The sequence below is a fragment of the Ictalurus punctatus genome, chromosome 3, assembly GCF_001660625.3.
Source record: "Ictalurus punctatus breed USDA103 chromosome 3, Coco_2.0, whole genome shotgun sequence".
Lineage (NCBI taxonomy): Eukaryota > Metazoa > Chordata > Actinopteri > Siluriformes > Ictaluridae > Ictalurus > Ictalurus punctatus.
In genome coordinates this window covers 36,399,535-36,411,837 of record NC_030418.2, presented here as the reverse complement: position 1 = coordinate 36,411,837, position 12,303 = coordinate 36,399,535, and the positions used below count along the sequence as shown (strand labels likewise).

The window sequence follows — 12,303 nt, the reverse complement described above, 5'->3', positions numbered from 1 at the left end:
ACTAATTTGCATATTCATTGAATTATAATGATCATTTGCATATCGAAATGTGCTACATGTAGAAGTAAGAATTTCAGAAGATACAGTGATCAGTGATTGGTTGTTGGGAACAATGGTGATCGTTGATTGGTTGTTGGGGACTAGGCTCTTTTTGAGATAAAGTTGCTAAAGGGGAATAAATGTCTCCAAATTAGCAACTCTGAGATAATGTAGCTTTAACTTTACACTTTATTTCATTACACACCACTCACTGTGCGTTATGGGTATTACACACACTCCACACACACCACTCACAGTGCATTATGGGTATTACACACACTCCTCCACACACACACACATTACTCACACTACATTATAGGTATTACACACACACACACACACACACACACACACACACACACACCACTCAGACTGCATTATGGGTATTGCACACATTCATCCACACACACACTGCTCACAGTGCATTGTGTGTGTGTGTGTGTTTTAGCCATACATCTTGTATAAGGCATGTACAATTACTTTTAAAACTAGTATCTGTCAGGGTGCACGGTGGCTTAGTGGTTAGAACGTTTGCCTCAGGGTCTGGGGTTCAAGTCCCGCCAGGGCCATGTGTGTGCGGAGTTTGCATGTTCTCCCCGTACTCCACCGGGTACTCCAGTTTCCTCCCCCAGTCCAAAGACATGCATGGTAGGCTGATTGGCGTGTCTAAAGTGTCCGTAGTGTATGAATGGGTGTGTGAATGTGTATGTGATTGTACCCTGTCCAGGGTGTACCCCGCCTTGTGCCCGATGCTCCCTGGGATAGACTCGAGGTTTCCCCGTGACCCTGAAAAGGAGTAAGCGGTATAGAAGATGGTTGGATGGATGGACTAGTATCTGCTCCTATACATACATTAATGATATACTGCAGTCAGCCACCAGAGGGCGACTAATGATAATCATCTTCACTGTTTACTTTCTGTCACACTGTCCAGGTGTGTGTGTGTGTGTGTGTTTGTGTGTGTGTGTGTGTGTGTGTGTGTGTGTGTGTCTGTGTGTGTGTGTGTGTGTGTCTGTGTGTGTGTGTGTGTGTGTTTGTGTGTGTGTGTGTGTGTGTTTGTGTGTGTGTTGCTGTACCAGTTCTGCAGCTCACTCTCAGCAACATTTTATTTACAAATTATTTTATTTTATAATTATTACAAATAATATATATGATACATAATAATAATTACACAATAATTAAATTAGTTAATACTTTAACTGATTTGTTGTAAGGTAAATGAGGATATATTGTATATAGACATTTAAATAATGTTGTTTTTAAAAATGTATTTTAAATCGTAAAATCGTTTTATTTTTCAGTTGATACAAAACAAACAACAAATAAAACGAATGAATTTACTCTCATGTTGACTTTTTATACATTTATATTTAGTTGTTTATTCTCTTGGTGTTCCCTTTCTTGTGCGTGCGTGTGTGTGTGCGTGTGTGTGTGCGTGTGTGTGTGTGTGTGTGTTTGTGAATGTGTGTGCGTGTGTGTGTGTGTGTGTGTGTGTGTGTGTTTTTTTAATGGTGTTTTGTATTTTATCTGAGGTAAACAGTAATTAATGCTGTAACAGCAGTTTGTTTGGACTTGAGTCATTATAAAGTCCAGAGAAACATCCGTCCAGAGTCTGTGAGAAATAAAAGAGTACTGCCTGGAAGTTTAGTGACTGAAGTGTGCAGCGTGAAGATTGAGACACGCCCAGAGACGGATGACAGGAGATAAGAGATAGACAGAGACAAAGTGAGTGAGAGAGACAGAGAGAGAGAGAGAGAAAGAGAGAGAAAGAGAGAGACAGAGAAAGAGAGAGAGAGAGAGAGAGAGAGAGAGAGAGAGAGAGACAGCGAGACAGAGAGAGAGAAAGAGAGAGAGAGAGACAGAGAGAGAGAGAGACAGAGAGAGAGAGAGAGAGAGAGAGAGAGAGAGAGAGAGAGAGAGAGACAGAGAGAGAGAGACAGAGAGAGAGAGACAGAGAGAGAGCATGTGAGTAAAAAACGCTTTCTGAAGTTTCCTGTACCAAGGGTTCTAGATTTTACCTTTTTTTAAGGCACTATTTTTGGGTGTTTTGAATTTTGTAGCTGTAACTAACTAAAAGCATGAGTTGAGAACACGTTAAAGAACAATGCAGTGTGTCAGCACGTTGATACGCTGTAGAACCCAACAGAACCAGATTCCAGCTGAGGGAGGAACCAAGTCTCAACTCGGGGGAGAACCTGTTCCTCTGGCCTCACGAGTCCTTTTACATCAGACAGTTTAAGAATCCCAATGAATATAGAATTCTATAATAATAATAATAATAATAATAATAATAATACCCTTGATGGTTCCAGTCCATTAAATACCTTTATTTCAGAGAGCATTCTGAGATAGTTTGGTCAGGCGTTCCTCAGCAGGTAGAGTTCACTCATGTAGTAGCAGCTTGTAGATCCCAGAAAGTTAGAAATACGGGCTTGTTGACCTCAGGATAAGAACTGGAGCTTGCAGGTCTCAGAACGGGAGTAGGAAGTGATGGACCTCAGAACAGGGGTAGAAGCTGGTGGACCTCAGGGTTGCAGGAGTAAGTTCTTTTAGAATTTGTAGATAAGAAAGTAGGAGTATGAACGATTAGACCTCAGAATAATCGATACAAGTGTTTGTAGGTGTCAGAAATGTAGGCAAATAGGAATCTGTGGGCCTCAAAAAGGTGTGAGCAGAAGAGTGTAGATCTCAAGATATGTAGATTTAATCTAGCTTGCGGAAATATGAGCCTGAGGGCCTTTAGAAGACAGGGGCATGGTTTTGTGGGCTTCTCTGATTTATACCTCTTTAAGAAGGGGCTTGTATCTTTATTTATACCCAGTTACACCACGGCGCTGCTGAGTTCTGGATCCTGATTGGTCAGGAGGTGTTGATTAGTTCTCTATAACAGCAGCTCTGACTGTAGCGCAGGTTTATATTAATGCACTCGCTATGATACGTTATGATTTTATAGATTTTATTTCACATTAACTCAAAACCTTCTCCATTCACCGGGGCAGAAAGCAAAGACGCTGCATCGGTGCATCTCTCAAAGCGGGAAAATCGAGACAAGACGGGGAAGGGGGTGGGGCTTCCGCGGGAGGACTTGGGGGGTGCAGTTATTATTGGAGAGTTTAAAACTGTCAGTTATTCCAGATTCACCTGTGGATCAACTCATCTGCTGTTTTCATTGTGGAAAAAAGAAGGCTGCTCTTTTGTGTAATTTTGAGTTATAACGCCGAGCAGCGTACTCTGACGATGCGCATACGTTCACAGAGCCGCATCATACCATCCCGGCGTTGATTCATTTCCTATAACTGCACGTCCTGAAGTGTTTTATTTCTCACACAGAGTAATGTTAACAATGTTACTACTGTTTATGTAATGAGTTATATCGTCACACCTTCAGCTCCCGTCTGTTATTACCAACACTGTTAAATAAAGATGCGTGAAAAACAAAGGATTAGTTACAGGGAATTCCGTTTTTTACACACACACACACACAGACACACAGACACAGACACACACACACACACACACACACACCATTTCATTACCATCAATGCCAACAGCATGACCCGCTTTTTTTCTGAATTCTGTGCCAAGTGCTCCTCCTTTGCAAATAAGATAAGAGCGGCGTTGCACGAACTCACCCAGCTCAGCGTTAATGTTTAGCCTGATAACTCTTCTCTCAGAGGGCAGGAGCCACAGCGCTTTTCTTCACGCGCCCGTCTTCCACTTGCACTTTATGCGTTTGATCGAGCGACAAAATGGAGGAGACGCTGGAGGAGAACGTTCCCACCGAAGTGAAAGTCCATGATGAAGACCAAGGTACGAGTTTCAGTTTAATGACCAGCTTCTTCTTGTGTGTTTAAACGTGAACTCAGTGCAGCACATCAGTAAAGTCTGATTTTCAGAATCTTACTGTTGGTTTATTTTTCATTAGCGGCAATAAACGACCGTGTTGCTGTCATTTCTGTTTGACGTTGTGAAAGAGTTCCTGGTGTTTGTGTTCTGTAGACTAATAACTGCAGTCCTTCCAGTAATAGAATCATCTCCAAACACACTTTCACACAAAAACATTCAAATGTTTAATTATTGTTGTATAAGTTCTGCAACCTGCTCTGTCCGACACTTGTTATGAGCGTAATCTTCACGCTCCTTACCAAAAGCTACATTTCATACCTATTTAACAAACTTATTATTAGAATGTCAGCCATTTTAGGGCTTCGTCCCAAATGCAAGACCTTTCTAGACTTGATAGATAGCCTAGCCCTCTTAATGTAGAGTGCTACATAATTTTAAATGCTAACTGCTAATTAGCTCATCATGCTAGAGATCTGTTTCCTAGCGACTTTTCTTTGCTAACATTGAATTCATTAGAATATTTTACCTGTAACAACCTGCTGTGAATCGGGTACCATGATCCATCAGCAAAACAAAGGAATGTGGGATATTTTTCCAGGAGGGACTGGACGGCGGCTGCGGGATCGAGATCTGCTGAGGAAGAGGAAAGCCGAAGCAGAAGAGCGAGCAACTAACCAGTGGGTTTATGGGTAAATTTCCTGTGCAGTGCAGTGTGGGTTCATTAACATCGTTGCACCAGCGCACACACTGAACACGTCTCTGAGATTTTATTTTCATTTCAACTGCTCTTTGAAATAAAGTCACATGATTAGCACAGGTGTGTGTGGAAAATCGGTATGGAAATTATGGAAATTGGTGTGACAGGAAAGTATAAACTTTTACAGTTTTTTTTTTAAAGCAGATTTGACAAACGTGCATTACTTTACATAAACAGTGCAGTCAAGTCCAGAAATCCTGAGAGCGGTATGGTGTATTCTCATTGGCTGATTAGCAGTACAGTGTGTTTTGATTGGCTGAGAGTATAAGCGGAATATTGTAATAGTGTCTGATAACTTAGAAAATAAAATATTTCACTTTCTGCACCCAACTGTAAGAGCTTTACTCTGCATATTGTGTACAGCATGAATACTTCATGTTTTAGTCAAGTAAAAATCCAATAAGATCTCCTTTTTTTCTGGAAATCCTGCAGAGCTCAGAGCAGTAAGCGAGCGAAGAGAGAGACAAACAATGTTCCAAGGAAGAAAGGCAGACCAAGAAAGAACGTCCCTGTGAAGGAACAACAGCCTGAAACGACAGAAGGTCAAGATGCGGGTGAAATAGAGACACCCAGCCAAGCAGAGGAGATGGTTACCGCTCCACATTCTGACCCCGTTTCCACTCTGGATTCTGCCTCAATTCCTGCCCAGGTGTCAGCTCCTGCTCTGGATCTTCCTCAGATTCCTGCTGCAGTTTCTGTCCCTATCCCTCTTCCTGCTCCAGAGATGAAGCCCAGCAGTGAACCTCTACTTCAAGAGGTTCTGATTGAAGACCTCGGCAGTGATGAGGAAGAGGACAAAGCAGTGCCTCAAGATAAACTTGTACTCGATCAAGGTCTTAAACAGCAGCTGTTCTTATAAAACCACTAGGCTGTAGATGATTATTAAATGTGTTCAAGCCAGGTTGATAGGTTTTAACACTGAGAAGTTCAGCTCTGTGGTTGGACTGGACATCTTCAGTCAGATCAGTGTGTCTGTGAAGAAACGTAAATGTTTCAGTGGACCTTTAGTACACTTAACAATTAACAGTTGCTTTACATTATATTCATCCCAATTCTTTATACCAAAACCATGCACATTGTCTCGTTGCAGATGGTGCTGAGGAACCATCAGCCATCGCCGTCGCTGAACAGAACAAAGTCTTCTCAGATACAGTGTTAGCGTCGCCGCAGCCTGACTCTCTACCCGGAAACCTTATCTAACAATCCCAGATATCTATCATTATCACAATCACATTGTATTTCTTTGGTTAACTTTTCCTTTTTTTAATTTCAAGTTTGTATATGAGAAATTAGACCAAAACAAGGACCAATAACTCATCAAAGGGTTTGCAGCCTATGTGTAATTTGAATCAGGAACAAATGTATATTTATTAATGTGCCTATTACATTGTGATGTCGTTTTATTGAGCCTGAAGACTTGTTTTGTTTTTTGTTTTTGCAAAATGAATAATTTTAAATAAAAGAGAAACAGTGAATTTGTACTTCTGTTGTTCTGAATGTTTATTAACAACAAATCATTTAAAGAAATCCACGAATATGGTGCCCACTGGTGGTAAAATATAATAAATTAATAAATACTGTTTTAATATTCAATATTTGTGATATTTATACATGCTGTATTGTTAAATAAACAAACACAAACAGTTATATAAAAAAAGCTAAAGGGCTAAGTATTAACTATCAGTTGTTCATCAGTCTTTTTTACGTTAAATCCCGCCTCCTGTGCGGTGATTGGCTAGTTGGATGGAACCTCTCCAATCAGCGGACTGAGTTTGAATATGAACTAGCTGAGTCTCGCGCAGAAGGCGGGAATTATCTGAAAACGAACGGACATCCGATGACTAGCGCGTCGTTGTTTATTTTTTTAAACAACCGTTTTGTTTTAGGTATTTATTTCAACAATAAATAATGTTTAAACACCATAAAAGATTGACACGGGGAACTAAACGTTAGCCATCGCTTGTCCGTTCGTATTTTCCAGAGAACTCCCGCCTCCTTGCGTTGTGATTGGCTAATCTGTTTAGCGCTCTCCAATCGGTGGACGGAATTTGAATATGAACTAACCAAACGTAGCACAGAAGGCGGGAAAGTATTAGCCAATCATAGTGCAGTGGGCGGGATACAACAAACCAATCCTAACGTACGAGGCGGAATACTTACTATCCAATCCTAGAGCAGGAGGGCGGAGCTTGATCAGAATGCGGAAGTGTACAAACAACACGTTTGCTGACGGAAATCTACCGAATCCAAACACAGATTCATTTTAGGTTTACAGAATTAAAACGTTGCTGTATCCGTAAGTTATTTGAATTAAATTAGGTATAAAATGTCAGCAGGGACGTGCAGCTGTTCAGAACACGTGCGATGGCTAAAACAGCAAGTTTCAGTCATGAGAAAAGAGATCAAGAACCTCAGGTATGTGTCAAAAGCATAACTGCTCACTCATATAAGTTCCACCCACCACACAGGTCACTATGGAGGTGTTTAATTACAAACTGTAGTCCATCTGCGGTGGTGAACAACCCCCCCCCCCCCCCCCCCGCAGATACTATCACGATCTAGAACTGTAATCATGACACATGAACAGTGATGCATGATGGGAGAATCTCTGATGTGTGTTATGTTTTTAGGCAGCATGTGGAGAGTTCGGTTCGAGCCCACAGGAAACACGTGGCATCTCTGCACTCCACACTGAAGGATGTTCTGGATAAAAAGCAGACGAAGAGTCCGTCATCGTCCTCCTCCTACTCCTCCTCCTCCTCCTCCTCATCGTCGTCATCCTCCTCCTCTCAGAATGCAGCGGGGACGGAGCTGTCATTAGCGAGAGGTTTACACAATACACTGAGATTATTACATTTCGTTGTCTTTCAGTGAAAACAATCCCATCATTCTGTTCTTCACCAGAACTGCCTCTGTGACTGAGGAACATGTTTACAGATGTGAGACAGCTGTTCTGAATAGCTGTCCAGTTGTGTTCACTGATGGACAGAAGTCGTCGCCATGGTTACATCTCCGTATCTAGTTAGTGTCACACCACCCAAGAGACGACAGGTGGAAATTTCCAGCAGGTTTTATGTAGTTTAGTTAGTTTTCTGAGAAGCAGGTGAGAGTGTGGGAGTCTTTCTTTGTTCCATTAAATGGATTCACTTTAGAAGAGTCGTTAAAATGTAGTGAATCGTCATTGAGTCTCGCATCACAGGTGTAACGAAGGGAGAAAGTTCTGGGATTTGGGAGGTTGAAGGTGGACAGGAGTTTGTTTGCTGGTCTGTTAAATCTGCTCTTACATGTTTTCAGTTGTATTTCAGGTCTGCAATGTGGTATTTCCTCTTTCTCGAAAAAAACTCCATTCACTAAAGACAGTAGGACCCCGTATCCGTGGGGGAGAGGTTCCAAGCCCCCCAGCGGATACCTGAAACTGCAGATAGCAGCGAACACTATGTCCCAGTGGTTCTCAAATTGGGGGGTCGCATAGACATTGTAGAACACTATTTATTTCATGAATTTGACCCGTATGTCAGTCGGGATGATATAATGATATAAATCATACACAGCACACTAAAGACACACACCAAACAGAGATATCCGTTGATATACTAGTGTAGTGTTAGCCACACGCTGATAAAACATAAAGACTATTTACAATGGATACGTTTTTAGATAGAGGACGTAGTCTCAGAAAGTTCACACAGAAGAGCCTAGTGTGGAGAAACAACTCTGGGGGGCCACAGAGGGGTGGAAAAGTTTGAGAACCACTGCTCTGTACCGTACCTACAGTATGACAACGTTTCATTTATAAATTAGGCACAATAAGATGTTAACAACAGTGACTAATTATAAAATAGAACAATTATAATAATAAAAGTTATGTGAATGCGCTCTCTCTCTCTCTCTCTCGCGCTCTCTCACTCTCACTCTCACTAAAATATTTATTGTATTGTACTCACCCTTCTTCATCTTCGTTCTTCTCGATAACGGCCCGAGCGTGACCACACAAGATTTCGTGATGTTAATCAGAACAGCGCCCAGTTTAAATGATGAATTTTTCTGGAATTTTCTATTGAAATTTTTTTCAGCGCATGGTTAAGTGACAGTGAAGTAAATGAAACAGATACGGGGGGTTTACTGTATTTATACAAAGTACAGAAACGCACACACACACACCCACAGTGATGCAGTTAAACCTGATACAGTAATGACCTGGTCATATTTCCTACATTTCTGTAATTATGATAGCTGTAGGTCAGGACATGGCCACTAGGTGGCAGCACGTGACTATTGCAGTGGGGAATAGGGAGTAGGACACCATCTCTGTCTCGGGTGAATATGGGTGATCTTGTGTCCACCGCGTCCCCTGAATCAGTGTAAGTGTGTTAACGCATGTCGAGTGTATACACACAGTTCTGGAATCCAGGCGTTGATTCATGAATCCGAGGAACTTGTTACCCTAACCCACTGCTTGCTAGCTCTTCAGTTAATTTTACTATTCACAGTTTGTTAACGTTCTTTTCCTCTTTTCTCAGGTCATATCCGCACCGTCCCCATCGGCTTCATCACATCCTGTTTCGCTGAGAAGAACGGCACGCCGAGACAGCCGACCGTCTGCAGCTCGTCTCGCGCTCGTCTCAAAATCCAGTCCTCTGTGTTTAACAACCCTGAACACGCTCTCACCGGCCTGCACCTCTACTCCCACGTCTGGTGTGTGTGTGTGTGTGTGTGTGTGTGTGTGTGTGTGTGTGTGTGTGTGTGTGTGTTTACCAGTCAAGCCATGTTTAATGACCCAAATAGAAATGTTTTGAAATTCAGGATTCAGTTTAGGAATCAATTTAGGATTCATTTGGGAATTGCTTAACGCTTCATTTCGGGATCTAATTAATAATATGACTCAGGAATCAGTTGAAGATTCAGTTCAAGTTTCAGGTTGGTCGAGTAATCAGTTTAAGATCCAGTTTAGGATTAATTTAGATAACGGTCTGGATTGATGTTTTATATTGAATAGAAATAAATATGATTAGAATTCTTTAATAAAGATAAAGATCAACGCTGATGAAGGGAAGGCAGCTTAGTGTTTTTATAACGTGAAAGTTGTGTTGTTATAAATTCTATAGAGGCTACGCTACGCTACAGGAGAACATCACGCTCTTTAATCTCTTCTTTTCCTCCTGCACTCGTTTTTTTCCCTCCTCTCAGGCTCATCTTTCTCTTCCATAAGAACGGACACATGAGCTATAAAGCTAAAGTGAAGCCTCCTCGTCTGAATGGAGAGAAGGTGGGAGTTTATTCCACACGCAGCCCTCACCGACCCAACGCCATCGGCCTCACGCTTGCTAAACTGGACTCTATCACAGGTCAGGACACGCTGCACAGATGTCAGGACACACTGTTGTTAACTGTTAAAATGACGCTCTTTGTTAATAGCAGTTTTATTTTGTACTTCATTACTTGGAGATAAATAAAGGCAGTCTGAGACATCACACAGTACAGTTCAGTACAATCACTCCGCACACAGGCCACGCCTGTTTCTCCGAGTGACAGATACAGAGGTCAAAGGGCACGTCTGATTTACTGAGACTGACACATATAGGCCACGCCCCCACCACTCCCCTTATGTCTGTACTCTGCTGTCTTCCAGGTGATGTTCTGCACCTGTCAGGTGTGGATCTGATCTCCGGCACTCCTGTGCTCGATATTAAACCGTATATTCCTGAGTACGACTCTCCCGTCACACGCGCCACGCTGACCGCAGAGCCGCAGTACCAACAGGAAGTGCACTCGGATGCACCTGACGTCCTGGAGGAAATGGAACCCGCAGAACCGGAGGGATTGGAGAACTCGTGCGTCTCGTCCTCTCGCCTGGAAGCTGAAGAGAAGCTCGGTGAAGCTGCAGCGTTTTCAGCGGGACGTGATGTTAGTGGTGTGCTGGAGAAGGTGAGAGAGTTCCTCCTGCAGGGGGCGCCTTGTTCACAAAGCAGGGCTGAAGATAAACACGTGGAGGAGGAAGAGGAAGAGGAGGAGGAGGAGGCGGCATGCGTCGCTTCCTGGATCAGAAAACCTCCAGTACACACTCTGAGTGTGAGATTCACTCCGACTGCAGAGAGACAACTCGCCGACTTCCTGCCTCCTACCTTCTCAGGTCTCACACACCACCTACATCTAATAATAATAATAATAATAATAACTGTTATTATATTTTATGTAGCACCTTTCAAGTTCTTGCAAACAAAACATCAATGTGAATCTAATATAGTTTTTAAACGAACATTTATTTTAAGACGCTTCACGAGACTCCATATAAACTCATTTCCATAAACATTAGCTCCATGTATATGTTATTTATTTGTTCTGTTTTTAACTGGCTCACTTCTTTACTTTAGTTATAAAAGAAAGTTATGTTAGTGTTGCTTTGTGTTTTTTATTTTCGAATCATCAGAGACGTTAGTAATAGTATCGCATCGGTCTGTGGTGGAATTCCAGCTTTCATTTCCTGATGTTTACATGTTTACATGTCTGTAGCGCAGTTTCTTTCAGCCGTTGTTTCTTTTGGGCTCTGATTGAGTTTCCCTCTTTTCTCAGACTCAGAATTGCTTGCTTTTCTCCCAGAGACAGCTCTCTGATCGTCATGCTGGTTTTTAACAACAGGTGCAGTCTTCACAGGTGAAACCCAGAACTCAAACCAAGAGCAGATGTTCAAAGCTATTAATTGTTTGAGATAATCTAACGGGACACAGCTGTGAAACCTGTCAGTCACATGTTCCAGTATTTCTGATCACTTGAAAAATGAGTGGGTTCAAACAAAAGGTGGCATGTTGTAAGTTTAACACGTCTGGATGTAAATATGAGGAAATGAAGCTGAAATTCTGATCTATCGTCTCAGATTCATCTTTTGATCTCAAACCCAAGTGTCTTCAGTGTGTAGCAGTAACAGCACAACTGGCTTTGCTGTTCCAGTAGTTTCGGAGGAGCCTGTAAATCTTGGAGTGAATGTGAAATCCTCTCGTGTGCTGTTGTGTGTTTACTCAGACACGGGAAGGCCGAAGTTCCAGTTTTTAAACGGTCCAGAGGAAGCAGCTGCCGCCATCCGGGGAGTTTTATCAGCTGATCCGAGATCAGTGTACCGGAGAAACCACTGCAGTGATCGCCTGTTCTTCTTCAGTCTGGACACGGCTCACATCACCTGCTGGTTCGGGGACGGATTCGCCGAAGTGTTGCGCGTTCAGCCTGCGATGAACCCAGACGGAGAAGCTCAGGGTCCGAGCGATCCTTCCTCTGTCTCCTCCTCTCAGATATAAATTCAAATATACACAATGTAATCATCAGTATAACATCCTGTAACTGTGTGTGTGTGTGTGTGTGTGTGTTTCAGCTCATTGCTCAAATCATATTAAACATCATTCTGTTTTCTTTGATCATTAAGGAGGCCAAAGTTTGTGTTAAATAAAATTAAATATTCTGTTTTTATTCATCTGCATTAGATTCATTTATATTTAACATCTTTAATGGTACAAATATTCGTTGCCTTTATTTATTTGTGAATGTTCACAAATATGCATTTTTTATCATGGGAATGTTAATAATTAAAAAAAGAAAAAGTAATAAACATCATCTAGAATTTTACAGAATATTTTTTAAATAATTGTAATAAATATTAACAATGTGTGTTAAAA

The 12,303-nt window shown here is 41.8% G+C and overlaps 2 protein-coding genes across 5 annotated transcripts; both read left to right on the top strand.

The window, feature by feature from the left end:
- Nucleotides 1-3,633: 3,633 nt before the first annotated feature.
- On the top strand, nt 3,634-6,123 carry hemgn (hemogen). Of its 2 annotated transcripts, none has more exons than XM_017464961.3 (4): nt 3,634-3,849; nt 4,484-4,574; nt 5,075-5,475; nt 5,733-6,123. In XM_017464961.3, exons 1-4 carry the CDS (start codon nt 3,789-3,791, stop codon nt 5,840-5,842), a joined length of 663 nt encoding a protein of 220 aa, XP_017320450.1. In that variant the 5' UTR covers nt 3,634-3,788; the 3' UTR covers nt 5,843-6,123. The 2 variants fall into 2 exon arrangements, with proteins under 2 accessions (XP_017320450.1, XP_017320452.1); XM_017464963.3 differs by having other exon boundaries at nt 3,640-3,849; nt 4,484-4,562.
- Nucleotides 6,124-6,763: 640 nt separating this feature from the next.
- trmo (tRNA methyltransferase O) lies at nt 6,764-12,101 on the top strand. Of its 3 annotated transcripts, none has more exons than XM_017464934.3 (6): nt 6,764-7,057; nt 7,273-7,469; nt 9,163-9,337; nt 9,830-9,987; nt 10,272-10,772; nt 11,660-12,101. In XM_017464934.3, exons 1-6 carry the CDS (start codon nt 6,969-6,971, stop codon nt 11,926-11,928), a joined length of 1,389 nt encoding a protein of 462 aa, XP_017320423.1. In that variant the 5' UTR covers nt 6,764-6,968; the 3' UTR covers nt 11,929-12,101. The 3 variants fall into 3 exon arrangements, with proteins under 3 accessions (XP_017320423.1, XP_053535912.1, XP_017320424.1); XM_053679937.1 differs by having other exon boundaries at nt 6,767-7,057; nt 7,277-7,469; XM_017464935.3 differs by lacking the exons at nt 6,764-7,057; nt 7,273-7,469 and adding an exon at nt 7,491-7,663.
- The last annotated feature ends 202 nt before the right edge of the window (nt 12,102-12,303 follow it).

Excerpts from the sequence above, each read along its gene's own strand:
- hemgn (XM_017464961.3), top strand. The coding sequence starts at position 3,789 with ATGGAGGAGACGCTGGAGGAGAACGTTCCCACCGAAGTGAAAGTCCAT. Across the intron at positions 3,850-4,483 it reads AGTCCATGATGAAGACCAAG|GAGGGACTGGACGGCGGCTG; the intron begins GTACGAGTTTCA and ends ATATTTTTCCAG. Across the intron at positions 4,575-5,074 it reads ACTAACCAGTGGGTTTATGG|AGCTCAGAGCAGTAAGCGAG; the intron begins GTAAATTTCCTG and ends GAAATCCTGCAG.
- trmo (XM_017464934.3), top strand. The coding sequence starts at position 6,969 with ATGTCAGCAGGGACGTGCAGCTGTTCAGAACACGTGCGATGGCTAAAA. Across the intron at positions 7,470-9,162 it reads GGAGCTGTCATTAGCGAGAG|GTCATATCCGCACCGTCCCC; the intron begins GTTTACACAATA and ends CTCTTTTCTCAG. Across the intron at positions 9,988-10,271 it reads TAAACTGGACTCTATCACAG|GTGATGTTCTGCACCTGTCA; the intron begins GTCAGGACACGC and ends GCTGTCTTCCAG.